This window comes from Rhamphochromis longiceps, linkage group LG19, assembly GCF_057381845.1.
Source record: "Rhamphochromis longiceps isolate RC_006_pf linkage group LG19, R_longiceps_female_GT1.1, whole genome shotgun sequence".
In the NCBI taxonomy this organism is placed as follows: domain Eukaryota; kingdom Metazoa; phylum Chordata; class Actinopteri; order Cichliformes; family Cichlidae; genus Rhamphochromis; species Rhamphochromis longiceps.
This window is the reverse complement of record NC_140575.1, coordinates 29,726,967-29,754,514: the sequence shown is the minus strand read 5'-3', so window position 1 is coordinate 29,754,514 and position 27,548 is coordinate 29,726,967. Positions and strand designations below refer to the sequence as shown.

The following is a 27,548-nucleotide window of genomic DNA, read 5'->3' as shown; positions in this document are numbered from 1 at the left end:
ACCTTGTTACAGACAGAACAATTTACTAAAATTAAATGATCAATAAAAATAACAGACGGCTAAGATAAGTTAAGATAAGATAAGATAACCTTTATTAGTCCCACACGTGGGAAATTTGTTTTGTCACAGCAGGAAGTGGACAGTGCAAAAGTTATGAGGCAAAAATTAGAATACAGGAGATGTGAAAAGAAGGTTGGTTTGCACAGAATTTATTAGGAGCCACGATTTGCTCTCTGAGGACATCAGCGCTGAAATGCCACCGTATGAGACCCTTCTCTGACATCCTTTCCTTCAACGTGCTGCTCTGCAGGAGGAAGACAGCATGACACTTGAGAGACCCCCCGGTGCAGCACTAACATGTTCGGTCTCAGCCGGCTTCCTCTTACTTTCCTGCAATCAGCTGCTCTCTGGTTCCCTTGTGGTTGTTTTAACAGCCTCACAAAAAAGTCAGCGATGATGAGATAGCAGCATTTTCTATTGGATTCACCCATGCAGTAAATTCCTATATTATTCAGAAAATGTAAGTCAGACAAGGAAGTGATGTTTTCTGATAAAGACGTTGTAAAATAAGAAATGTTATTAGTGGTATAAAATAACCTGCTGTCAAAATGTTTTCCGATCCCTTCGAAACCACTTATCTGGGAATGTCAAAATAAAAGCACCGCTCTGACACATGACAGCTGTGTCGAGTGCATCATTTTTGGGTAAAAATGTCTGAACAAAGTGAGCAGCACATCGCAGCGCTCCTAAGGGAGGAGACTTTAAAACTCGCTTGACAGACGGACTCCCACGGTTACAACCTCCCTCCCTCTGTCAAGTATCCATCTCTCCCCACTGCACAACTGCTGTTGAGCTAACCGGCAGCAATATCACCATGTGAGAGTAAAAAGCAAGACAAAAGTGAGCGCTGATGCCTGGAAAATGGTTACACAATAAAAAAAAATCTCTGTCTGGGGACAAACAGGAACTTCAAAATGAAACAGGAAATTCAGGCGGGCAGACGGAAATATGAAGTCCCCTGAAAATAGCACAAATCTGAAACACAAAGCAATCCGCTGCAGGAAAGAATTGCAAGTTTTATCAGACAAAATTAAAACCCCTGAATAACACCGATCATGCCATTGCACTGCAATGATATGCTGGAAAAATCAGGAGTCCTGGCAACTGAGTGAATGTTATTTAGGAATGAAAACACACAAACTCCCACGATCCAAATCTGATCAAGCATGTGTTGAAAATACTGAAGACTTAACCCACAACCAAGTGGACCAAAAGGCTCCCATGTTTATGACCTGATGGGTCAGAGCTGTTTTGGTGGCACGATGAGGGCCGTACAGTATTGGGCAGGTTGATCTGTGTATTTGATAGGTATGATTCATCCTTAACCTCCACATTTCTTGGCATCTAAAATAGATACAAACACATTGCTTCTGCTTAGCCAAGCTTAGAGTTAAAATCAACTTATAATCTAGCAATGCAAAACGATGCGGGACAAGTACAAACGGCCTCTAAATACGTTTAACGGACCCTCTAATCACATAACAGACACTTCTCTCCACTTCAGAGATCTGACAGACCACCGCAGTCCCAGTGGGGCAGATCAGGGCGGGGAAAAGGGAGGCGGCTGCATCTCTGCGATGGATCTTCTTACAAAAACAGACCCTATTTCTGGAGCAGTTTGTGCCAGAGGTTGGATGGTTTCAGTTCTCCTCAACAAGTTAAAAAAAAAAATGTCCGTCTTGTCTAGTTGATCCTTAGACATTGCATGTTACTCAATCAACACATCATGTGATATAAAGCAAAAAAAGGGAAAAACAGGAGGACTGTAGGAGTATAAAAGTGTGAATTAGGACCATAACACAGGAGCTCTCACCAATTTCGATAGTGTGCTAAATGCTTCTGTGTGTGATCTACTATTTGGGGGTGCTGGAGTATAGATCATATGGCAAGGAACAAGAGAGAAAAGAAAATAGGTAGAGCATGAGGATAGTAGATGCTCATATTAAAAATGCTCAGTTTCAAAGAACGCAACAATACAAACTGTGCAAATGATGCCGGTGAACTGAAAGCAGAGGCTTCAAACCTCTCTATGCGCTTGCTTTCAGGCAGTTTGTATTTCCAGTTAAGAATCCGCATGATGTGAAAGCGAGGAGATATCTTTAATATGATCATCTTAGGCATAAAACTCTGGCTATGAACCCAGCAATCTGTTGTTTAAGCCTTCTGAAATCCAGAGGCATCAAGTCAGAAGAAAGCGAGCTTGAAGTGGGAGGAGGAGAGGACAGCAGATGAACTGAGGTGCAGAATTAAGGCCCAGTGTAATAAAAATAGGTAGTCTAAGAATAAGAATACAAATCTGTAAATTAGAATGATAGCTCACCTTAAAAAAGAAAGTGAACTGGTTGATTTTCAGGCAGAAAGCAAAGATGACTGAGTAAGAGATGACACACAGGAGAGGCTGTGACTATGTGTTTGTGACGAAAGGCGATATGGCATAATCTGAAAAAGGTCAGCTGTGGCTAAATATCAAAATCAGTGACATTAAAATTAACATGTTGAATCAAACTGATGTTCAAGGTTGTACAGAGGACAGCGGAATATTGAGGTTTATACTTAATCAATTCTTAACACTATTTTTGAACAGGCCTACCACCCCCATTTATGGTCCCAAGCTGTGGGTAGTGACCAAATGAATAAGACTGCAGATATAAGTAGCTGAAAATAGGTAGACACTTTGCAGGTGTGATAATAAAGCTAGGCTAAGACTAAACAATACGAAGAGTAGCTTAAAAAACTGCATGAATAATTGCAATTGGGCTGGCAGTAGCATGTTATAACGCAGGAGCCAGGCTCATTTTATGTAACTGAGACAGCCAACATAGACCAGAAAGTTCTTCTGTGAAAGACTGATTTTTTTGGCACATTTCTGTGACATACATTACGGCTGCAGCAGGCTTTTTTGTTTATATAGCAGTCTGCTTTTAAAATGTCACATCTGCACTTTATTTATGTGCCATGTTAAAATGTAAAAGACAGAAATCGTTGAGCTGTGTAGAGCTCAGAGGACATGCAGAGTAAGGTAATATTTCACTATGGCCTCATCATTACAAGTGACCTTTTACATGCATGCTAAATTAAAAGTATTGATTATGGCTAATGAAAGCGATTTCATCAAAGTGCAGAAAGCTTGCATGAACTATAGTGCATTGATCATTTGGGCAGTTTCAGACTCCAGGCCACTCTTATGTTCTTTATTGACTACATCTTATATCTTTAAAGTGCATAATTCATCTCATGAATAGAAAAAGAAATACATGTGTTTTTTACATTATATTGACAGGCTAATGAGACCTGCATTCAGCAGAAAGCAGTTCTATAAGCCTGTACATTCATGTTTTATTTAATATACAATCAATAGTAGAGCAGGGCGATATGGCCAAAAATATTTATCACGATATATATTTGAAAATTTGCGATAACGATATAACCGACGATATAATTGATGCGAGACAAAATACAACTCCACAACATTACTAGCGCAAAAAGACAACCTTCCATTTATTTTCACTTAAACAAGAAGCTGGTTTTTATGTACATTAAAGCTTTATAAAAATGTAACAGTGCAAATGCAAATTCCTTGCTGAAAGTTTAACCAAAAGGCATTTCCAGTAGAAATGGGCTGACATATCCTGAGCATAACCATGTATAATATCCACTGAAGTTAAAAATAGGTGCTTTGCAACATTAAACTGCAGTGTGCAGTACGCATTTTTCGGACCATAAGGTGCACGGGATTATAAGGCACATTAAGCGAAACAAAGCAGTCAGATAAATCAAACTTTATTAAACTCATTCTTCTTGCTTCCTCCACTTCTGTACCATTGATTCATTAATGTTGAATTCTCTGGCAGCTGCTCTATTCCTATGTTGTTGCAGTATATTAATAACTAACCTCGTATTGTGGATGGATTATCTCAGTTGTTCTCCTGACTGAAGTTTGGTCCGTTTACAGCATCCTGCCATGCGATTGCATTTGTCTCTAACCATGAAGAACCTTCACGTTAACTTTTATAAGTGGAAAAGTGTTAGTGTTCGTCCTCCAGCTTCACTGTTTATGTTATGCTAACATAGCTGTCTCGCTAGCGATCACGTAGCACATCATTATATACCAGCTAGCCCAAATTCAGTAACCCTGCAAACGTCGCTGCTGTTTAGTTTCCTGTCTTCATTTATGTTGGAAGTGATAGCAGAGCTGTACGTTTGATTTTTTTCAGAAATCTCTCCGTCAGAACATGCTATATCATGCTTAGGTAACTAGCGAAACTAGCGAGCTAACTTCCGCTAGCTTCCTGCTAACTTCTAACTCCGTTAAATGTAATAACTTTTGTTTTCATGGATGCCTGGAAGTTAAACTTCATAGTTACACCTGGTAAAGCAGCAATGCTGATCGTTTTATTAAAGATGAAAGAATTTAGACAGTTTTTAACTCTAAGTGATGCTGCAGTGTTGTTTGACCTGAAGTATTCGGAGTTTAGGACCCAGATTACTCCCAGATTTAAGAGCATCTTAGTCCGACAAATATGACAATAACAACGGCTGCTTGCATGTTCTGCAAAAAAATGTGCTTTGTTGTGTATCTGACGGACAAACACCAAACCAGTTCCACATCACTGAAGTTGCACCATTTTTACAAACCAATTCTGGTTCATCTGTTTCACTCAACAATCGGCCATGTGCGTATGAAAACAAAGGCACTGCGCATGCGCGTTTTACTCCCATTCTATCGCGATATTTCATTTTCCTATCGTTGCCTAACATTATACCGGTATTACCGTGAACGGTATAATATGGCCCAGCCCTAATCAATAGCCTCTAAACTGGCTCCACCTGTTGAACTGCTTGTTAACACAAATATCTAATCAGCCAATCACATGGCAGGAACTCAAAGCATTTAGGCATGTAGACATGTGAAAATGACCCACTGCTGAAGTTCAAACTAAACATCAGAATGTGGAAAAAAGGTGATTTAGGTAAGTGTTGGGGTCAGACGTGCTGGTGAGTATTTCAAAAACTGCTGATATGTTTGCACAACCTTTTAACGAATCGTCTAAAAAAAAAGACAAAATATCCACAGTTCTCTGGGCAAAAATCAAAAGAGAGTGGCCAGATTACTTTGGTCTGATAGGAAGGCAATAGTAAGTAGTAGGTATGCAGAAGAGCATCTCTCAATGCACATAGAAGCACTATGGCAGCAGACGACCACACCAGGTGCTACTCCTGTCAGAAAGAACAGCAAAAGGGAGGCTACAATTTGTATGCTGTTTTGACTGGACAGCACAATACTGGAAAATATTGCCTGAACTGATGAGTCTCGATTTCTGCTTGAGCAATCAGATAGCAATGTCAGAATTTGGTGTAAATAACATGAAAGCATGCATTCATCCTTCTTTGTATCAATGGCTGCTTACAATTGGAAGTCACAAATGATGATGACACTTTAAGGCCTCCGTAGCCACCAGATCTCAATCCAACAGACCATCTTTGGGATGTGGTCGAACAGGAGATTGGATCATGAATGTGCAGCCAACAAATCTGCAGCAACTGTGTGCAAAATATGGACCAGCATCTCTGAGAAATGTTTCCAGCAACTGTTGAATCTATACCATAAAGAACTGAAGCAGTTCTGAAGGCGAGCGGCAGTCCAATCCAGGACTTCCTAGTTGTAACTAATAAAGTGGCTGGTGTATTTGTATTGGTGCAGAGGAAACAAGTACTCTGAATATTCAAGTTCTTTCCTGGAAAAAGTGGATGCGATTTCCCCAATAGATCCCATCTGAGCGTTGCACCTTGTTTTTTCTGGAATAAGTAGGCTAAAGCTGAATAATAAATCCACCCCAAAGGCAGCCCGAGTGCGGTGAGAAGAAAAAGTAGCAGAAGAGAACAGTGGCAGTGATTGAAAAGAAATAAAAGAAGAACAGAGAAAGCTATGAAGGCTTCTGGTGCACTGAAGCCTTCCTCATGTCAAATAAAGCCTCATAGGCGAGCAGTAAAAATGAGGCCACATTCCCAGGCTTCTGAATTAAGCAAAGCACTTCCCTGCACACATGGTTAGACATATGTGCCTGCCTCACCCCACCCTCCTCCACACAAATCCTATATTATACAATTTGAGTGTTTCCCCTCAGAGATCAGTTATTTTCAGAAATGACTCCTCAAACTGATCACGACCAGAAAATACTAAGAGCATACATTAGGGGTCGAGACATATTAGAAACAGAAGTTTCATATTTCTGTGAGGTCTGGCAAATCAAAGATTAGATCACTGGCTGTATTTAGTGCTACCTTGGCAGGGATGCGAGTGGGTCGTGGTGGGTTGCACGAGGCGTCTTCTTTGGGTAGCACCCGGGGGGCAGGGCTTCTGTTATCATGGCAATTAGCTTTTGTATCTGGGGTAATTGTTTCATCCTGCTGGTTCACAGTGGAAGGCACCCGAACAGATCTGAACAACTGATGAGTCATTAAGCACGACCCTGCATGGCCGGCTCATGACCGTGGATCGGATTGTTAGGCCTTTGTTTCTGTGAAAACTAGATGTCAAAAACACTATTAAAGGACACTAAAGCGTCACAGAAATACACCGTCAGCAGAGATCTGTTGATACAAATGCATGACAAATCTATGACAGAAAAAGAGGTTAGTGAAGGTTAGTTTTCCCTTTAAATTTTCCTGGAATAACACTGCACTGCAAGAAATTTGCATGTTAAATTACAACAATTTCTTCTCCTACTCCCTTGTACTGCTCATAGTAACAACTACTCTAAGTTGAACTCTGGTTCACGGTGGCCCATTTTTAGCTAAACTATAACACTTTTTTCTCTACACTATTTTTAGGCACGTAATCAATGGGAACCACATCACACGCCCACAACAATCACAGCAAAACTAAAATGACTGCAGTAACCATGACAACACTTCTGAATTAATGACTTGTGCTTAAACATTTCCATCCAATTAGTTCTGTCGTTGGCAGGGGAAAAAAACAGTAATCTACTATAAAAATGTACAGCTCCCTACTGTATATTTTTACATATGTACCACAATAGAGGATACTATTTGAAACTTTGGCCATGGTTAATAATACGGGAGAACTTTTATCTAAAATTAATTAACTAAAAGGAGAAGCAGTGAGACCAAACATAAGACACATGCCATGCTATCATACCCGAGGTCTTTTTCAGCACCTCTGCTTTCCCCCAGCCTTTCACGTCACCATAAATCTCACTTAATTACTCTGTCAACTGTCACATCAGTTATCATTCACTGCAACTTGGAGGTGCCACAAATAAAGCTTAATCTATCCAACTAATGAGTTTCATTTCATGCTAATTAAGTAGCCTAAAAAAAACAAAAACCCACCATAACCTCCCGCACAACGAAAGCCAGCCGAGAGAGAATAAAGCACCCAGAGAGGCAGCAGAAGTGATAATTACACAGCTTTATGCATCCCTTGTTGGTGCTGTAGCTAATAAAGAAATGCAGTCAGTGTCAGGGAGATGTTTGGGAAATAAACATTAGTAGCCTCAAGTGAAAAATGTTTCATTCCTGCAGAGGAATTTGCTCCCATATTGGAAATTTGGTTGTAGGAAAGGTCAGGAAGTCAAACAACCAACAGTGCAACCACTGTTGTAAAAGTTTCCATTGAAACATTATTAATTGTAACTACAAGGAGAGACATAACCCACTAACACCATGCACAGTAGCCAGAAATCCACCTCGGTTCTTAGTATCTTCTCGTTAAGGGTGAGGCAGTCAGTCTTATGATGTGATGTGAGGTGCTGCCCCTTTTTTTTCCAAACAGGAAGAGAAATACATAATTATACACCCACACACAGTATATTATGGTACCCATAGTGTACATACACCATTACATGGTAACAGATATTTTTAGTGAAGGGCCAGAAACAGGGACAGAGAGATTGGTTGTAAAGTAAGGATCCAGTTTAGTGTTATTATTATGCTCACAATGAGGATTATAGCCCCCGTGGCTTTAGAGCAGGGCAAAGCCATACATTTAGAGACGGGATGCCACTCTCTCTTTGTGTGTGTGTGTTTAAGTGGGTGAAGGGGTCTGGCTGACAGAAGGAAGAGGTCTGTCTGGATTAGAGACAGAGCATAGCAGGCAGATCATTACCTCACTGCAGCCTTAAATCTAAATTAACCCGGGCTTAACTCTCGTACAAGACCTCTAATCTGCTCCATGGGGGAAAGTAGTGTTCACAGGCACAGGCAGGGAAGGAGGCCCGAGGAACTAAAAACAGCACAAGCTCACTGTGGCTCACACACAGTGTGAAGCTGGGTCACTGGTAACCCGGCAAGCTATACACACTTAGTCTGTTTAAAGGATGCAGTGAGATATGAGGCAGGGGCCAGATTGCAGGGGTTGTAGTAACTGCCGCATGTAACCTAACACTGCTACTAAACTATATGGAGCACAGTCATTAAAAATAAATAAGAGTGACACACACTCACAGAGTTATAATTACAGTGTTTTTGCTGTCTGCATTTTGCCAAGCATGCCAAATCTGACTCTTAAAGGGACCATTTCTGCTTTTCTTTAATGTCCGTCACAGATTTAGTCCCATAATAATGGAAGATTATATCAAATATGGACCACGTTTTTCAAAAAATGAGGGTAAGTGTACAAATAATGCCTACGAGGGAGAAGCTCAGGCTTTAGACTGCTCTAAACAATCTGTATCAGACATGATTTTTTTCACTCTTGTCTCTGTATGATGTCAGTGAGAGCGGATATCCTTAATATATGAGCCCTGGAGCCCCGCCCACATGCTGTTTAGCTCTTTAAATCTCCTTTTACAGAGGGTTGACCAATCGGAAAAAGTGTGGCTTAAAGGGAGAGGAGCTAAACGGGCTTTTTACAGACAGCTGCACCCAGAAAAGGATGGTTTTTGTGTAGCTGTGAAAACACCTTAAGTACTTTTCCTGAGTTCAAGAGTAAAAATATGGAGTTGGAAATCTGAAAAACAAATGTAACATATATTTAATTCTACAGCAGAGGTGTACTTATTCAAAAGACCTTTGAACTCGTGTATCACAGTCCCGCTAAGTAGACAACAAGACTATTTTAAAGCAACAGCACACAGCCGATTCACAAAGGCTTTCACATCCCAGATCCATCATGTTGTGCCTCACTCTTAATAGATCACAGGGCATTTATCTGACCCCCGCCCCACTCATATACGAATACTGCACAATATTGCAAAATGCAACTAAGCCTAAATGAGAGAGAACAGAGTGATGTGGTCTTAATGGCATTAATTTCAAACTGCATTAATGTGCTTATGTTCTTAGCCAAATGCCCCAGTTGTTCTGTGGAAAAGGTTCAGTTGTTTGAATCCTTCTGCAGCACAATCCTTTTCATTCAGAGCCATGTAAAACATAAACAATGATCAGACAGTTTGCTTATTACACTTGATATCTATATGTTGTATATTTTGTGTACTTGGTGTCCTTCGTCAGTCTGTGTTTCTGCCCCTATCACTGCCACTTCTCTCCCTGTTCATTCAGGTTTAGGTTTAAATGAATATCCTCTACAGGTCAAATAAATAAAATGATTTTAAAATACTCGAGGAGTCAATTAATTATAAGAAAAATAAATAGAAACAGATACACAACTATTGCTTATCTTAAAATATAGAGTTCAGGTCCTGGGTTGGCTGGCTTAGGTAGGTGGCACAAGGCCACTGTGGCACATGAGTTTGATTCCACCCCAGGCTTTTCCTGCATGTTGTTCCCCCTCCTTTCCTATCTGCTTCACTGTCCCAACCACCAATAAACGCTAAAATACCCCCAAATAAATCTTCAATTCAAACCAGACGAAAGACGAAAAGCCAATAATGTGTGTGAAAAATAAGGGGCTATAAATCTACCACGAGGATACATATCCATCTGAGAGGAGTTTGGAGTCGGGGGACAATTTCTGAAGAGCAGTTTAGAATGAATATGAAACAGTACTTTTGTATGAAATGCCCGTTCTTACTTAAAAATTTAACATTGCTCACAATATCGTATGCATTTTCAGTGTTCAGTGCTGCAGCAGACACAACAGGAGTTGCATGTATTAGACGGGAAGTCAGTTTTAAGCAGCGGCTGCACATCTCGTCATAAAATCCTCATTGTCCTTTATTTTCACACCCCCAGCCTCCCCCTTTCGTTCTTCTTCTCCCTCGTGATAACAAGGCAGCCAACAGAGCTGTTTGATCCTACCGCTCTCATTTGGAACATCAGCAGCGACCAAATATCCCTCTTTCTCTCTTTTTCCATGTCTTCCCTCGATCTTTCATCGTCCAGGAGAGAGAGGGGGGAAGTGCACTGGCCTGAAAGGCTGCCTTTCCAGCCGGAAGCTAAGCAGTCTTTAACACGTGTGTGAATTAAACATGTATAGAGCCCTTACAGAGCTCTTCTATTCAGAGATGCTCTGTGTGAAGCTGCAGCGTGTTTAGAATAAAGAAGATGCTCGGCGTCGCATCACGTGCACACGCTGAACCGCATCTTTCTGGCAGCATCTCTGGCTTTGATGGGAATGCTGCAATCAGGCGAACAGTCATCAAAACACATCAGAGTCAAAACTTTGCACACTTTTGTGCACTTTTAACATAAAAACAGAGAGCTGATTCATTCCACCTTTATGGCAAAGTTAACATTCTCCATGCACACAATAACTAATCCAAAATAACCTCCATTCTGTGTCAGTTTGCTGAGGCCAGATTAAGATGACAGATTAGTATTTCAGCTCTGATTAAAATACAGCAGGGAAAGATTTGTCCGTCTGTGCTGCTGGAATATTACAGTGCTTTCTTTGTGGACGATAATCAAACCTCATCGACTAAACAATCAGACTTTTTTTACTCATCCCAAACTATTTTTATCATCTTTGACATCCTTCCTTCATCTTCCTTCCTATCTTCACCCTTCATCCTCACTGACTTACTTACAGGAAATAGAAATGATCAGACAGACGTCAAACAAAGTGTCAGCACAAACCTGGCAGCGATGTGGCTGTAAAACAATCCCGAGTCACTGACACTCTGAGGAAGGCAGTAACGCAGCGCTTGCAACCGGTGTATGTCCATGCTGGTCAACAGGAAAACAAAACAAAGCAGCAGCAGCAGCAGCGTCACTCTATAACACAAACTCCCTTCTGTGCTGCTGCGTTACATTTAAACTCTAACCTATTAAAAGCGGTTTAATCCTCTCCTGAAAGCCTGCGAGAAATTACGCACAAGAGCAACAGCTGCATGAGTAACTAAAATCATCCACTTAGAAGCGAAATGAGATTTAGAACATTCCCGAGTTCTCGCAGTGCTGCATTCACATCCAGACGGATGGCCCCTCCATCCAGGAACAAAGGCGATGACGGACAGACAGACTGGCAGAGATGAAGTCACTGACCAGCCAGCGATCCCTAACACACGATTGTGAATGTGCGATTGTCACTGAACCTCTGCGCTATTGTTGTACTGAAAACCCAAGGGAGATTACCTCATATCCGTCTCAACCAGCAGCACCCCCCCCTCCCGTAACAAATCCAAACACACACTACAGTTTACTGGATGTATGAAGGGGGGGGGGGGGGGGGGGGGGGTCCTGCTGTTATCTCCAACCGCCCCTCCTCCTGACCTGCCGTTGCCATAGCTACCCAAATAAGCCGAGCCCGAATTAACAACCAGTGGTCTATACTGTGGTCAGCTACTATTGACTGGGATGTCCTCCACCTCTGAGGACAGTGGATGAACACTCACGGGGCATGCACATTAACTGGAGGTGGTGTGTGCATGTGTGTGCGTGCATGCGTGTGTATGTGCTAAATGTCCATTAAAAGCTATTGAATAACTCACAAGCTAACGCTCAATCTGGTTTAGATTCCCTGGGTGAGACAGCAAAGGGAGGTGGGGGCATTTTGGAAGGCATCGGTGTTATTGTTGAGCGGAGCGGCAGTATTCGATCCAAATGTAATAAAACCAGAGGTAGAGAACGTTCCCGGTTTGATTCTGGCAAAGGACCCTGTCCACTGTGTGCTGTCCTGCAGGCTACAAATAAACGATCTCCCTCTCAAGCTCTCACACACAAATCCACACAACCTTGGGCTGACAGCAGTCCAGTGTTAAGATGACAGAGCATTACCCTTTGACCTCTCTGGTTCACATGCGCTCGGCTCTAACGGCTGACATCATATGCCGCTCAGAGAGCAAACAACCCAAACGACAGAGTCCCACCACCAAGATGCGTGACAGGGCACTCTGTGTCACGTTGACATTGGTTAAACCGGGGTCACGATCAACAGCGATTTGTTATTCAGGGGTAACAGCCATGCCAAGTGAAATTACTCTTGGCTCGTGTGCGGCTCAGATGGCCCAGCTGGACCGCAGGACGTTTCTGTGGCCGGACGGGTAAATGTTAACAAGCTCGATCTGTGGCAGATGAGGCTCTGTTGTGCCCAGAGGAGGAGACACTGCCTGCTCACTAACATTTATAAACTGATAATAGGAAAGAGCTAAACTGCTGCAGGGAAAGTGAGCGCATCGAAAATCAAACATGAAGGCCACATTGTTGCTTAGAAAGAAAAAGACACATTCACAGTGATCATAGGGTGCTATTATTCTTTCTATTTAGGATTTTTCCAATAAATGTATGCCACAGCAAAATAATATTTATTTTAAAAAATAGGACGATAGCAATTAAAGCATAGTGTTGCAATATTTTGCATGACAATATTGTATCGATACAGGGACACCAAATATCTAAATTTTATTAAATTAAATTAAATAGTCTGGGAGTTTTATTACACAGAGGGCTCATCTCATGCATCACCAGTCTGAGTTAATGTTAGCTGAGCAAACTTACATTAAATGAACTGATTAACCATCCAACACTGGACACTAAAATACCTCCTAATCAGAGTAAGCTAATGGCTCAGTCACATGAGGGAAAATAAGACAGGAACATTCTTACCTCTACACAAAAACTTCGCAGCGTTCTGATGATTTTATTGAATTTTTTCACATTTTGTGACCGACTGCAACTATTGGTGACTAAATGGTTTCCCAGAGCTTGAAGTCACTGCACACTCACAAGCACTTTTGATCAAGGTTGCCTTACCATGTCAGGATCCTGGGTCTCCTGACCCAGCGTTTTTAGTTCTTTTGTGATTTTTGTATTTTGTCGAGTACTTGTGTGATTTATTTTATGGTTTCTAGTTTGCCCCTGTTGTTTTCCTGTGCCCCCTTTTGTTCTGTGTAAAGTCGGCGTTTCTTGGTCTGTGTCTTCGCATGTTTTGAGCTTCTTGTGTTTCAGGATTTCCCTCTGTGTATTATTTATCATCTCTAGTTTTTTGGTTCTTTGCCTTATGGTTATGTCTCTGTGTTTCTTAGTTGCTGTCTCTACCGTGTCAAGTTCGCGTCTCTGTGTTATACTTCCTGTTTTACTTTGAAGGTCCGTGTCTTATATGAATGTGTTCAGTTTACGCTTCCTTGTCTCGTCAGTTCTGATTTCCCCCAGCTGTGGCCTCCTTCTGTGTCTCATTCCCCTCTTTACTTCCCAGTGTATTTAAACCCTGTGTTTCTCTGAGTCAGTGTCGTGTCGTCCCTCAAGCTGTGTGTTTCCTCGTGTGCCTCCCTGCAAAGTGTAAGTTTATATTTTCCCTGTGTAGTTTAGTTTTGTATGCTTTTCCCCTGTCAGCAAATAAAGCTGAGTTTTTTGAGTTCATCCCTCGAGTCTGAGTGCCTGCATCTTGGGTCCAACTCCTGCCTGCCACACAGCACTTCCTGACATACCTGATAGATGGCAACCTTTCTGCAGTCGCAGTCTTGGTTGGACTGACTGCAAACACTCAAAGATACAGACAGATTTCCAACGTGTTGCCAGTCTGAAAAAATCTCCACTCAACTGGTTTTATTCTTGTTGGAACAGGAAGGCTGCAGAGCGCAAATGTGAAAGTTAAATGTGAATTTCTGTCCATGTACACAACAGCAGATATATTATTTTCAGTGATTTATCACAGTTAACTGCTGCATCATCACAATCAGATTGCATGTAATAGCCAAACTGACCCCATTCAAATAACTGAAGTGAGATAAAAAAAAATATACTAACAGTTAAAATTCGAAATTATAATTTGCAGTTTAAAAAAAGGTGATATTTTATTGCAAAATGTTAAAAATTGCAGTAAATTCTTTTACTGAGGCTTCCAGTGCAGCAGAAGCCTCAATAGGTGAAGTATTGTGATAGTCATGGGGTGTTTGATGATTCACAACATTACTCTCATATACGCTTATGAAAAGCTAAAAAAACCTTTTGTAATTGATTTATTTTTGCTTGTTTGTTTTTTCTTTTTTTGCTGGTAATCACCGAAAATGTCAAAATTTTTCAAAATCTCAAAGTCCTTTTCAAGTGCAGAATTTTAACAAAAAAAAAAAAAGCGTAATTAATTTGAAAGCACTGAAAGAAAAACTAGACATAAAGTAGAGCTGAATAAAGACCGACACCAGGGATGCACTAATCATGAAACATGAACAGTTTGCCTGATAGTCAATAGTGTTCCCACACTAACCCCATAATACTGTAACTTATTCATTACTCCTGAGATACCAGTTGCTGTTCCTCTTTCTGTGCCAGGGAAACAGTAACTTAACTGTAGTCACATCTTTTAGCTCGTCATCACACGATGTTTGAGAACAGTGAAATAACTGAAATAACCACCGACACTGGGAAATCTCATCGTACATACAAAGATTCAGGCGGATCATCTGTAATGTGTAAAATCAGCACACTGACCTCCATAATACCATCACTTATTCATTACCCTGTAGATGCCAGTTGGGCCTCAGGGTAACCGACTGTGATCACATACAGTACAATATGGATGGCAACCCCACATTTCACTGTCTTACCCTTCCCCCACCACTCTCCTCCACCTTCTCCAGTCCTCGTCACCGTCACTAATCCTGATCCTTAAAGGGATCCGCCGCTTCCGTTTGGAGAGAAAATACTTTGTAGGTTACACAAACGAGAACACAGGAAGAACAGAGCGAGCGTTAGCCTGTTCAGATTGATTAACATTCTCAGCCGGAGAATAATATACAACCCTGCGGAGCTCGTATTTTTCTTTGTATCCTGTGTCGTTGATGGGAATAAGAATGGGCCGAGGTCTGGACGGTAGAAAAACGGAGCATTAGGTTTGATTTCACAATTTGAGGTTACGTTTTGGACAACTTTTGTTTTTATTTCCACATTACAATCAGAATGACACTGTCATAAATAGTGAGCATACTGTGAGAGATGCTGAGAGATCTTCCCTGTGATGGAGATTACTAGAGTGCACGCGGTCAAGTGTAAACCATCAGTCTTATCTCTTCTGCCCCACTCGGCTCTGTATCTGTATTTGTGCTTTAACAAATCGCCATGACCCGCTCTAATCTGGCAGGGCCACATTATACTGGACTATACCCTCTCTTGAGAGTCTCACTCAATCAGCCAGTCAGATTAACACTTTCTATCTCTTTCTTCTCGACTTCCTTTCTCAAACGCACGCACATGCAACGAGTCAGATGGGATCAGTCCCGTGAACAAGAGTAAGCAGCTGAGCAGATTCAATGGCAGGCAGCAAGAAACTCATTCCTTTATTTGCCAGGAAAAGACTGAACCAATGAAAGACTGCTAGAGGGTAACCAATCAGACTTCTCTGCAACAGCTGGCTCCAAAGAATCACAGGCAGAGGGGTGGAAAAAAGGAAAGGAGAGAAAGTCAGCAACTCCTGGAGGAGATTTTTTTCCAAGCTTTTCCTCCAATTCAACATATTCAGCGGCATGTCGGGCTTGGTGAAATAGGGGTTTTTCTTGCAGGCGCACAATTCTGTTTCAAGGAGCAAACAGATTGTGTGGTCTGAAAGCTGAGCCAGGCTTCAAACAGAAACACCACAGAGTGAAGGAGGCTACATCATTACCGCACAACCCAAAGCCAACCTTAGCTTTACTCACACAACTCCAAAAACACAGAGAAGAGACGATCACTGATGAGTCATTTTGCCTTACCCGAAGTCGTCCAGGGAATACATGTCGCAGGAGAAGAGGGCACAGTCCTCGAGCACGGGATGGAAGGAAGTATAAAAAAGGGAGATTATGGAGGAGAGGGGGAAATGTCAACCTTGAGAAGAGAGAGCAATACGCATGCTGTCCAACTCTGCTGCAGTCAACTCAGTCTTTCCCCTCTTCACATCCCTCTAAAAAAGTTTAAAAAAAGAGAAAAAATCTACTACGCCAGCAAGGCAGTCATGAGCATGAGACACAGAGAGAGTAGGAGGGAAGGAGTGAGCGAGAGAGATGAGGAGTGTTGCAACAGAGTAAGGGAATGCAAGAGAGAGAGAGAGAACATGTGACCAGCGCAGACCAGTCACCTCCCTCTGCTTCGGGGACCGAGTCGTCGTCTTTCAACCTCCGAGGAATAATTTCCACTGGATGGAAATTACATGTTAGCCTGTATTGGAAACAGGAGCGCTTTTACACTCCCCTTTCTATACTGGAGCTTTAAATAGATTCTGCATGTCAGCCTTTTATCACTAATTAACTACAGAAGAGGAAACAACAGCAACAGTTCATTCATTCAGCTCAGATATCATAATGGACACAACATTCCCGTTCTCTGCAGGAACAACAGAGCGTAACGAGCAACAAAAGTTTCCCCGATGTGGCGTAATATTCGCGGCATCCCTGTGGCTTTTATCAGAATTCGCCCTCCAACGGCGGTCCATCTGGCAGGAGCAAACTTAAAGGCTTTTAAGCTTCTTTGCAGCAGTGAGCCGAGGTGTAGGAAACAAACAAAGAGCAATCCACTGAAAGATTAGGAAGCTTTATGGATTTAAGAAAATAGCCAGAAACACACAACGGATCCGGGGTTCTAAAGTGGCACCCAGAAGGTCTGAGTTCATGTGCATCCAGGATTAGTGACATTCGGCTGAGGCCTAAGCGAAAACTTTCAAGCAGACTTTGAACTCCACAACAAACAGAAAAAAAGTGTTAAAATGTTGTTACTGCAAGTAAATACAGGGCCAGATACCAATACTGATACCAGAACTTTTAACCTTTAAGAAGAGAGCAGCGTGTCTTGATTTATAAGATGAATCATTGTCATCAGTTTGCTGATTTTGAAGACATTTTAATGATTACTAAATCATGGTGATTTTTACTTTCCACAGTAATGAGTTCACACAAAAAACTCCACTTTTCAGCTTTTATTGTATTTCATCTAAGAATTATTTAACACAATCCAGGGGGCTACATACTGAACTTAGAGGATAGAAAAGTATCGTCCATATTGATTGATTAGTTTTGGAGAGTTAATATTGATCTGATACCAATACCAGCCTTGGAATTGATACTAATCAATATTTGGATCTAGCGAAACCCTTGGGGAGTGAAAATGGAGAGACTAAAGGTTAGGCTGAACCTGTTTGACCTCCACCACGCCAAAGGACACAGCCTTATGGATGATGTACAGGAGCAGATAGAAAACAACCAGATAAGGGTAGATTCATAAAGGACTGCCATGTGAGAGTCAATTAATCATTTGTGATATTCAGTTGTCACTATTACTGCTAGCTAAAAGCCATTTTCCTTTCCCCTGAAATCCAGGCTTTATCATTGTATCACAAATGGGAGCGCTGTGGCTGCGGTGATGCCGTCTCTCGTGGAGCTGCTCTCTGATCAGCTCAGAGGGCAGCAGCCTGCAGTAGGAGGCATAACTCAGCGTTTTACCTTGCAGTGAGTGCACTCGCTCTTTCTACTTTTTGCACAGTGAATCACCACAACGAGCCCTTCAGAAATAATCCTGTCCTATAATAGCAATGGACAGACGCCTACATGCACGCTCACGGTTCTTCCTCCCAATCCACTCTGCCTACTCGTAACACGCACGCACAAGCATGCAGAAACAGCCAGGTCTAGACTGACGGTAGAGAAGAAGCGCCCCTTAATGAAATCTCTAAAAATAACTCCACTCTCGTGTGTACACTTATGTGCAAGTGCATGGGCATCCACATACATGAATGCATGCGCACCCTCACATAAATGCAGCAAATGGAAGCGGCGAGGTTGAACAAATGGGCCCATTGAATGTAATTCTTTTTTTTTTTTTCCTTTAACCCTGCAAAAATAAAAGCCAGGTCGCCCCTCGCTGATGCTTTGTGGAGATTTAAGACTTCCCTTTTGGGCCTGAGTCAAAGAGCAGATCTGCCTCGGGTGAAGACAAACACACAGGATGGGATACAAGCAGCGTTGCTTTACAGAAAAAGAGGAAACGGCGTGCTCATCTGACTGGACTGGAAGATATGAATCTTGCATGTTTACGTCTTGGAGCAGTTGAGCCACTGGCTTTGTGCTGGGTGAGGTTACAGGATGACGGTGAATTATTGGGACTGGAAATAAAAAAACAGAAGCACTTCACAAATATGATTTATCCCATTTTTTGTTCCCTTTCTCTCTCTTTTTCCTTTTCCTTTTTGATTCCACAGACTCTCAGCAGACTCTCTCACAAAGATACAGACCAACACCGGTAGCTACAGGAAAAGCAGAGCGAGAGTGCACTGTATCTGAGGAGAGCTGTCAGAGTAAATCTGAGGCTGTAAAACGGAATGGTGCAGGCTGACTGCAGCTACGGAGACATGGAGGAGTCAAACTAAGGCAGGAAGGGGAAAACATAAAAGGACTGCTTCATAAATAGCACAGAGTATAAAGACTGCTGCTCCTCCTGCTGAAGAAGAAGATCTGGGCCTCAGCGCGTTCTGCATACCAGCACAACCAGGAAAGGGCTCAAAATACCGCCCATAAGCTCAGATGTAGAATGACTTCAAAAAGAGCCACAGACTGGATAGTATGCATATATGCAACCATCATGGTTTCTGTAGGTGTATATGGGAAGTGGGTGAGGGGGTGGGGGTCTGTTAACCTGCCTAGCAACCACCGGAATAAACACCCTCCTCCTCCTCTTGCCACGGTTATAAGCACCCTCATTTATCCTGTCCCCCACCCACCACACCAACACACTCCCCTCCTGCAGCCACTCACCCCGGCGGTGCATCAATCACATTTAACGAAAGCAGTATTTTATTATTTTTTTTTATCATTTCACCGGGTGCACCCGAATTGCTTATGTAGGGAAATACATGATGCTGTCGTTTCCATGACAACATCAACCTGGCCTGAATCCTGCCTTCAATGCGCTGGGTGGGTCCGGCGGTGACAAAGAAGGGGGTGGAGGGGGGTGGAAAGCGGAGAAGTCATTTCGATAATTCGCCATTTAACAATATGACATAAAAGCGCACAGTTAAAGGGCGCACGTATGGAAGGTGGGTGAAGGGGATGAGGCCGGGTGGGTGGGCACCCGGAGGAAAAACTGGCAATAAAATATGAGAAGATGCTGCAGTTATTCAGTAAATGATCATTCCAGCGAGGTTATTGTGGAAATGCAGATGTAGCCCCGGAGAGGGCTCCGTGTCGCTGCGCATCTGCCATGACAGCGCACGATACGGTGCTTACCTCATTTTCCTCCTCTTTTATTCAACCGGGGCTGATGGCACTGATGAGGCTGCTCAATACGTCCCGCTATTATTTCAGTATATACCCTCGTGTGAGGCTCGGAGCAGCCCGCCGGCCTCCACCTTGTGTCCTCTCTGCGCGTCTGTGGCGATATCACAGGCTGAGGATGGGTCGTGAAACGCTAAGCGACAACCCGAGCGTTTTCTTCCATCCGCTTTGTGCTCCGTTGTCTCTGCTCTCCGCACGCGCTGCTGCTTACGCCGCGTGTCCTTAAGTCCATGTTCAGTCGGTGCTCGCGCTCGGTAGAAGACGGTGAACCGTGGTCGTCAGCCGCCTCCTTCATGCCATATTTTCTTCCCATTCGGAGTGTTTTGGTGAGATGGACAGATTTTGGGGAAAATGCTAATACGGCGTGCAAAGGGAGAGGGGAGGGGGTGCGAGCCGACCGGCTCAATGCTGCCCACCTGCGGCCAAGACGCACACATGCAGGGAACTGACGCCCCCTAAGTACCCCACCCGTCAGAGTCTCAGCAGGCAAACAAGTAGTCTGGTCTAGCCCCCTAATGTATGGAGGACCACATGAGCCAAAAATAAAGCTAACTAAACAAATGATTGTTAGTAAACACACACACACACACACACACACACACACACACACACACACACACACACACACACACACACACACACACACACACACACAAATATTTATATTTATTTTGATTTGCTTGTGTATTTCTTTACCGTTTAATTAAACCTCTATTTATTCGTCTTCCAATTTGATTTTACATTCTATTTATTGATTTACGCATCAGGGCTTGCAAAATCGCTAGCCCGACGTCCTGGAGGTAGCGATATCTCTGGTCGGGCGACCACAATATCTCAGCCCTGCATCATTGCATTTACATGATTATTTTCTTAAAATATTTTTTTGCTTTTTACATTTCTTTTATTAATTTCTATTGAATTTTTTCCAACTATTTTATTAGGTCAGCTTTGTTCTTTCTAACTAACCTCAGGCTCTTAACAGAAATTACTCCCTCGAATAGTTGCTATAGAGAACTGAGGTGCTTGGCTGGTGTGGTGGAAAATAATTGTCTTAATGTACTACTACCAAGTTTACTACCAAGTCATCAGGTCATATGTTAGTCAAGAGAATCCTCACTGGTAGTCTCTAGAGCGTTCTCACTCCCGAGGCGTAACATGTGGACGTTTTGTCACGTCCCGCGGCGTTCCTGAGGAACGCGAAAGGAGACCTTCGGCGTTCTTATGGTACGCGGCGGGTTATGGCTGGAATCCAGTGCAATGACGCTCCCGCGGTAGTAGACGTTCCAGACCTGTATTCCAGCCCTAAACCTAACCTTATCCCTAGCCCTGACCATAACCTTATTCCTGACCTTAACCAGGACTTTAATGATGTTAAATAGCGTGTTTCTAAGCGATTTGAAGAAAAAGAGCGAACATGTGTAGGTTCAGTCCAGACGGTTCTCATATTTCCTCTTTTTCCGAGGTCGTCATTTAGGAACGTGGTGGGTAGCCGAAAACGTAATATGGTGACGATTTGTCACCTAGCGTAAAATGTTACGCTTTGGGAGTGAGAACGGGTTGTCTCTTCAATCACTCACAAGTTGAGAAAAACTTATGTGAGGTTCCGCTCACTTTGCATCCCCAGTGTTTATTTCTCCCGTAGTTGCCTGAAGTTATCACGCTGCTGTGAAGTGCTTCCAGTGTGGACACAGCATTAGATCCCTGAAGGTTCTTATCTATATCAGATCTTATGATATTGTCACGTTGTCTAGCAACCACCTTTCAGTGGGCTAAAATGATCTGTTTTAAGAATTTATGCACGCACAATGCCTTATTAAAGCACACTGTCCTTTTTAATTTTACGACAGTGGCATCCTGTTTACCTCCACAAAACTTCAACCGTGCATTATGCATTATGATATCATGAGGTTGCTCAGCAACCACCTACCAATGGGCTACAATGAATGATTTTTTCCATTTCTATACTTAGAAGACCTTAAAAGGGATTGTCTCATTTTCTTTTCGTGACCTATAGCAAAACACAACAAAGAATACTGGAGCTTGTACATGTACCAGTTACATTTATATTAGCATTGAATTTATTATCCAATTATTAATTATTAATTTATGTATTAATTAATTGTTGCATTTAATTCCACCTTTTATATATATATATATATATATATATATATATATATATATATATATATATATATATATATATATAATTATTATTATTATTATTTTTATTTTTTTATTTATTTATTTATTTTTGATTTGGGCAATTTTAGCCCTCCAGGGCGTCTACAGGTACTACAAATGTTGTATTCTGCTTTAGAGTGAAATGTTGTTGTCATTTTTTTTGTTTTTTGTTTTTACAACTAACTGATTTCAATTTCCACTCTATAGTCCCTGTGAGTGGATTTCCTTTGTTAGAATTTTCAATAAAACAAAAGCCACATGTCAAAGAAAGAATTAAACAAATAAAAAAGAGAAAAGTGAAAAATATAAGACAAAAGATCATTTGTATTTCATCATTTACTTCCAGAGAGATTTTAATGTTCAATGGTATTTTGCAGCCCCAAGTGTTAAAGTGGTAAGACAAATAAATGTTACATTCACTCTGTAGAGTGGCAGCTTTAAATCACTGTTGTTAAAAGATCTGAAATTTTCCTGATAAAAGGACATAAACCGATAAAACAATCAGCCAGCCTTCAGGATTTTTAAACCACCTCAGTGTGCCTCATAACAGCAGCAGCTATGTTCACACTAAAATCAGCTAAACCCCAACCAATTATCACGTAAAAAAAAAGTCCCATTTACTCATGCACGTGTGCTCATTTGGCTTTTCTGTTAACCATAAGGAGTGTGACATGCTACACATCGTACCACTGATCGGATGGCAGACAGCTTTAAAGCCTGAGAGCAGACATTGGTTTATGAAAAGCTCCAGTAAGTGCTAAATGTTAATTAGCTTAATAGACCTGCTGTATTTTTTTTTTAAAATCAGGCAGAAGCAGTGCATTATAGAAAAAAAACCCAAAAAACATCTCAACAGTTCTGTTAAATACCTTGCCAGTGACTGATGGCGCACAGCTGAGAAGCACATCAGACAGTTACAGTGTAATGGTCTCATTCTTCCCCTTCATAAACTGATGTAGGTACAATAAAAAGTGGAAAGACACAGATTTGAAAGGGCTTCACATCACTGAAAACCTCAGCATACGCTTCATTTTGATTCTCCTTGCACTCCAGGCAAAAGTCAGAGAAACCTAGCAAACCAAAATAGTGTATATTTCACCCACAGCGTCCTCAGATCAGTTTCAAGCTTTTTAGTACATCTACCGATCTAAACAGAGATTTATTGCAGGAAAAAGGGTCAAAGGAAATCAAGCTGGCAGTGAAGGATTTTACGCACAATCAATAAATAATAGGAAAGGGGTCCTGTGTAAAGAGATGGAAGCACAAACAATTTGAATATGTTCAAATAAATTTCTTATTAGATCCTTCTGGTTTTAAATAGTGGGTAACAACCTCCTCACTCACAGTATCCTCCTCAGTCCCACAAAACCAACAAAGCAATAATGGCTGAACAAAAGTTGGATCTAATATTAACCGTTAATGAGACGTTTGGATATTTTAGTGAGATGTTTTTTCAGAGACTCTTTCTGATGTGACAGTGTTAACAAAACGGGGAAGGGCCTTGCTTCACTAGTGCTTTCCTGAGTTGTTAAATACAAAATAAAAGTTTGACAATTAGAAAAAAATCACACTGTATTTCCTTCTGTGCACAGTTTTTGTTGCAGTGTTCTCGGATCTCCAGTTCAGTCTGGAGGGGCTCTGAAAGGCAGCAAAACAAACCTCTTCAGTCCATTATCTGGTGGCAGGAGTGTGTACTACACAAGGACAGTGAAGCCAAACTGTAAAAACGCACCCATCGGGTCAGACAGGGCCTTTGGTTTTCGCATTGATCCGTTTGATTTGTTTTGTTTAATGTCGCTGGGTGCAAGGCTACAGTACGCGAGGGGGAGATTTCTTTTCTTTTTACATGTAGTGCGGAGACAGAGAAAGGGGGAAATAAGAGGATTTTTGTCTTTCAAGCAGGCGCATGTCAGACCCCCGACAGTTTGTCGCAGTTAGGATCTGTGTGTGGATCGGGGAAAGGAAACCTCAGGTCAAAAAGTTTCTCTTCAATCAAAACCACTTCAGTTAATTCAGATCCACATCTGTGTTAGCGTATGAGTTCGTTTCAGTTTGGTTTGGTTCAGTTTAGTGCAGTTTGGTTCACTTTGCTTCAGCCGCAGCAGCAGCAGCAGCAGCGAGAAGCTGGACAGTATCCATTTCTGTGCTCGCTCAGACTATCCTCCACTGCATCACGCTCATGTCCTTCCCACCTGTCGACACCAGGTAGCTGTCATCATACAGGAAGGTTACATTGGTCACGTGACTGCTGTGGCCACCGTAAACATGGCTGGGAGCCTGGAAAGAAACAAAAACAACACTGTTTTTCGATACTGAGCCGAATATCCTGCTTAACATCACCGTGAGCAGCATCTCACCCTGAACTGTGAGCAGGGGTATGAGAAGAGGTGGACCTTCCCAAAGTCGTCTCCGGTAACCAGGAGGCTCTTATCGTTGGATCTGCACACGGCGTTGATGTCGGTGCCGTCTGAGCCGTCGGGCCACAGGCCTGGGGAAGCAGAGGGCGCCGGAAATGTCTACTGAATGCACAATTAAACACCAACATACACGTAAAGAGGGAGATCAAAGGATCCGCCACTTACCAAAGACCTGGAAGCCCAGAGTGCAGGTGTGGGTGGCCCACTCAATATCTCTGGTTGTCTCCACGCTGACCACCTGTTTACACACTGATGGGATCCCTGAGGAAACAAATACAAAGCAAATACAAAACAGGTCTTAGCGTGGCTTAGAATGGGTGCTGTTGGGCATGCCAACTCCAAATTACTGTGACTGAAAACTTTACACTCAACATCTTACGAAACTAACTACCGTAAGATTGCTCAAATGCACAACCAAGTTTGTGCTCTCCTGCTACCTCAGAGCAGGTTGTGAACACAGTTTTGCACAGTGACTAGTTTCATGAATGCATGAAAGGGGAAAAATCATTTTAGGCCAACTTTACTAGATTTCGTGGCATTTTTAAGGATTATATCAATCCTAAAGGAAACTTGAGGATAAGTGACTTACAGTACAGTATCTCATAGTCGCCTGAATTTGATACCAGGTACTGAGAGTCCACAGACCAGTCCAGATGAGTGATGAAACTGGAGTGACCCTGGGAGAAGTTAGAAAAGTTTAAAAATGCATCTCAGACACACACAGCAACACACACTTCACAGTATTTTCAGAGTGGAGTCAGTATGGGTATCCAAGAACTATAAATAATCCTAGAAATTTTGATGCATAGTCTCAGCAGGGTATGACTCTGGGGGTTGTTATTTATGACTTTGCCGGTTCTCTGTAAACACACATCCAGAAAGCACTGAAATGCAGAACTGAGGAGGGAGCTAAAGATAAAGGTGAAGCAGAAAGGAACTTGAAATAAAGGATGAGGGGGATTATAAATACAGGTGCTCACCGAGCACTTCCCCACTCGACTGTACTTCCTCCCATTTTCTGCCACAGCGTAGATATAGATGTAGTTGTCGTGGGATCCGATGGCCAGGAAGTTACCATCTATATAAGATGAAGAAAAGAGGAACATTAGAGGTCATAAAATGAAATATAAATTAAAAAACAGGTTTGCAGATGGCAAATAATTAACTAGACTGTTGTAGATGGATATCCACTGTGAGGAGGCAGGTGATACATCTGATGCTGCAGGTATAGCAGATGTTCATTACCTAATATAGGAAAATATGGATCAAAGCATTCTCACACTCTTGGCAGAATATCAGATATTTGCAAAATTCATTTAAAACTAAATAATCTAATGTAATTGTTGAATGTATATATTAGTGCTGGTAGCGTTAATCTCGTTAAAATGACGTTTAACTGCATTAATGCAGCAAATCTCCGTTAGCGAGTTAACGCCGATCACCCCGTGCGGGGCTGCACGGCGTCAACGTGTTAGCGCAGTTAGCTGGTTGTATTAACCTTTTGGTTTTTATAACAATATTACTTGGTAATTCATATACACTCACTGATCACTTCATTAGGTACACCTGTTCCACTTCTTGTTAACAAGAAGGCTATAATTAGCCAATCACATGGCAGCATCTCAGTCATTTAGGCATGTAGACATGGTCAAGACTGCTGAAGTTCAATCTGAGCACCAGACTGGAGAAGAAGGGTGATTTATGTGACTGTTGGTGCCAGGCAGGAGTGTTTCGAAACTGCTGACGTGGGATTTTCCCACACAACCATCTCCAGGGTTTACAGAGAATGGTTGGAAAAGGAGAAAATATTCAGTGAGCAGCAGTTCTCTGGGCGAAAGTGCATTTTTGATGCCAAAGGTCAGAGAAGAATGGCCAGACTGCTTTAAGCTTAAGCGGATTTCACATAAACAATATAACAGCAGGGATCCACCCTGCCCTGTATTTTTGGTTCAGGCTGATTCTGGTGTAATAGTACTGGGGATATTTTCTTGGCATCCTTTAGTACCAAGTGATCATTGTTTAAACTCCACAAATGACCATGTCCATCCCTTTATGACCACAGTGAACCCATCGTCTGATAGCTGCAAGACAATGTGCCATGTCACAACACTCAAACTGGCTTTGAGTTCACCGTATTCAAACGGCCTCCACAGTCACCAGCTCTCAATGAAGTAGAGCACCTTTGGGACAGGATGGAACGTGATATTTGCTATCATGTCAGTATGTTTCCAGCTCATTGTTGAATCGATGCCGCAAACAATTAAGCCTGTTCTGGAGGCAAAATGGGGTCGAAGAGAGGTGTACCTAATAAAGTGGCTCATGAGTATATGACTTCTTTTGTTTTGATTTTGGCAGTTTTAGCTCTCTTCAATCAACATAAACTACAACACATGCAAGTCTTCTGTGTAGTCTTCTTAATTTTCCTAACATTAATACACAAACATGAGATTAACACCATACCTGGCCCATAGCGCATAACCGACAGCTGCTCATTCCCATCTGTGTGCATTGTGACTAAATCCTTAGAGTCTGTGTCCAGTACCAGCCACCTGCAGGATTGATGACAGAACCAATCAAAATCTTACAAATACTTTTTTTTTAGCTGTAAAGTAAAGGCTGTATCTCTTAACCAAGCGCATTGGCACTAAATGCTTTTTGGTGATGGTGTCTATACCTGCCCGTCTGGGTTCCTACAGCAACCACAGCTCCAGAAGGATGGAAACCTGCTGACTGTGCAGCATCCTGTGAGAAGAAGAAAGAATATGACATTTAAAGTCCACCCCTTCACTCATTAATGGGTTTTGATTATTGTTACCTCACTATGCAGATTCACTTGTGTGCAGCTTTTACGTTTATCTCCTGGTTTCACTGCTTGCCTTAAATTTAAGATGCGTTTGGTACATATGAGCATGATTTTGTGAGCTCTACTTTTGTAGTCTACAGTGCGCAGACATTGAAAATGATGATCTCAGTCATGTAGAAGATGTATACCATCATGCTAATCAAAATCGGAATCAGTTAAGCACTTCACATCTCACTCGTATGACTGGGATCACACATATAAATTGATTTCTTTAGCAAGAGAGAAGAAATAGATGCAATAGAAAAAGAAGATTTATTTTTTACTGAATTGTGTTATGAAATGTATTTGGAGGGAATCTTTAATGTGATCAATAATTCAAATAATCCAAATTTATATAAAGTATAAATAATGTTATGCTGATAGCTTTGCTGTAAATTTGTACATGCACTTTTGCTACTTGATGTCCTGTTTATTCTAATAGACATAAAAATGATC

General features: G+C 41.9%; 2 protein-coding genes across 10 annotated transcripts in view; both read right to left on the bottom strand.

Moving 5' to 3' along the window:
- Positions 1 to 20,054, bottom strand: part of evla (Enah/Vasp-like a) — a 40,004-nt gene extending 19,950 nt beyond the window's left edge. The window contains exon 1 of one of the 4 annotated variants that reach the window (XM_085392366.1): positions 19,605 to 20,054. In XM_085392366.1, the coding sequence (XP_085248492.1) occupies positions 19,605 to 19,609 (5 nt within the window). In that variant the 5' untranslated portion in view covers positions 19,610 to 20,054. Of the gene's footprint in view, positions 1 to 11,061; positions 11,498 to 16,106; positions 16,352 to 19,604 lie in introns of those variants that run through there. The other 3 variants (XM_085392365.1, XM_085392364.1, XM_085392368.1) reach the window with 3 other exon arrangements.
- Positions 20,055 to 22,162: 2,108 nt separating this feature from the next.
- eml1 (EMAP like 1) overlaps positions 22,163 to 27,548 on the bottom strand; it is a 53,652-nt gene continuing 48,266 nt past the window's right edge. For all 6 annotated transcript variants that reach the window (XM_085390960.1, XM_085390961.1, XM_085390955.1 and 3 more), the window contains 7 exons: positions 26,925 to 26,992; positions 26,711 to 26,799; positions 25,231 to 25,328; positions 24,840 to 24,927; positions 24,416 to 24,511; positions 24,191 to 24,321; positions 22,163 to 24,110 (listed from right to left, as the gene is read on the bottom strand). In XM_085390960.1, the coding sequence (XP_085247086.1) occupies positions 23,985 to 24,110; positions 24,191 to 24,321; positions 24,416 to 24,511; positions 24,840 to 24,927; positions 25,231 to 25,328; positions 26,711 to 26,799; positions 26,925 to 26,992 (696 nt within the window). In that variant the 3' untranslated portion in view covers positions 22,163 to 23,984. The remainder of the gene's footprint in view (positions 24,111 to 24,190; positions 24,322 to 24,415; positions 24,512 to 24,839; positions 24,928 to 25,230; positions 25,329 to 26,710; positions 26,800 to 26,924; positions 26,993 to 27,548) is intronic.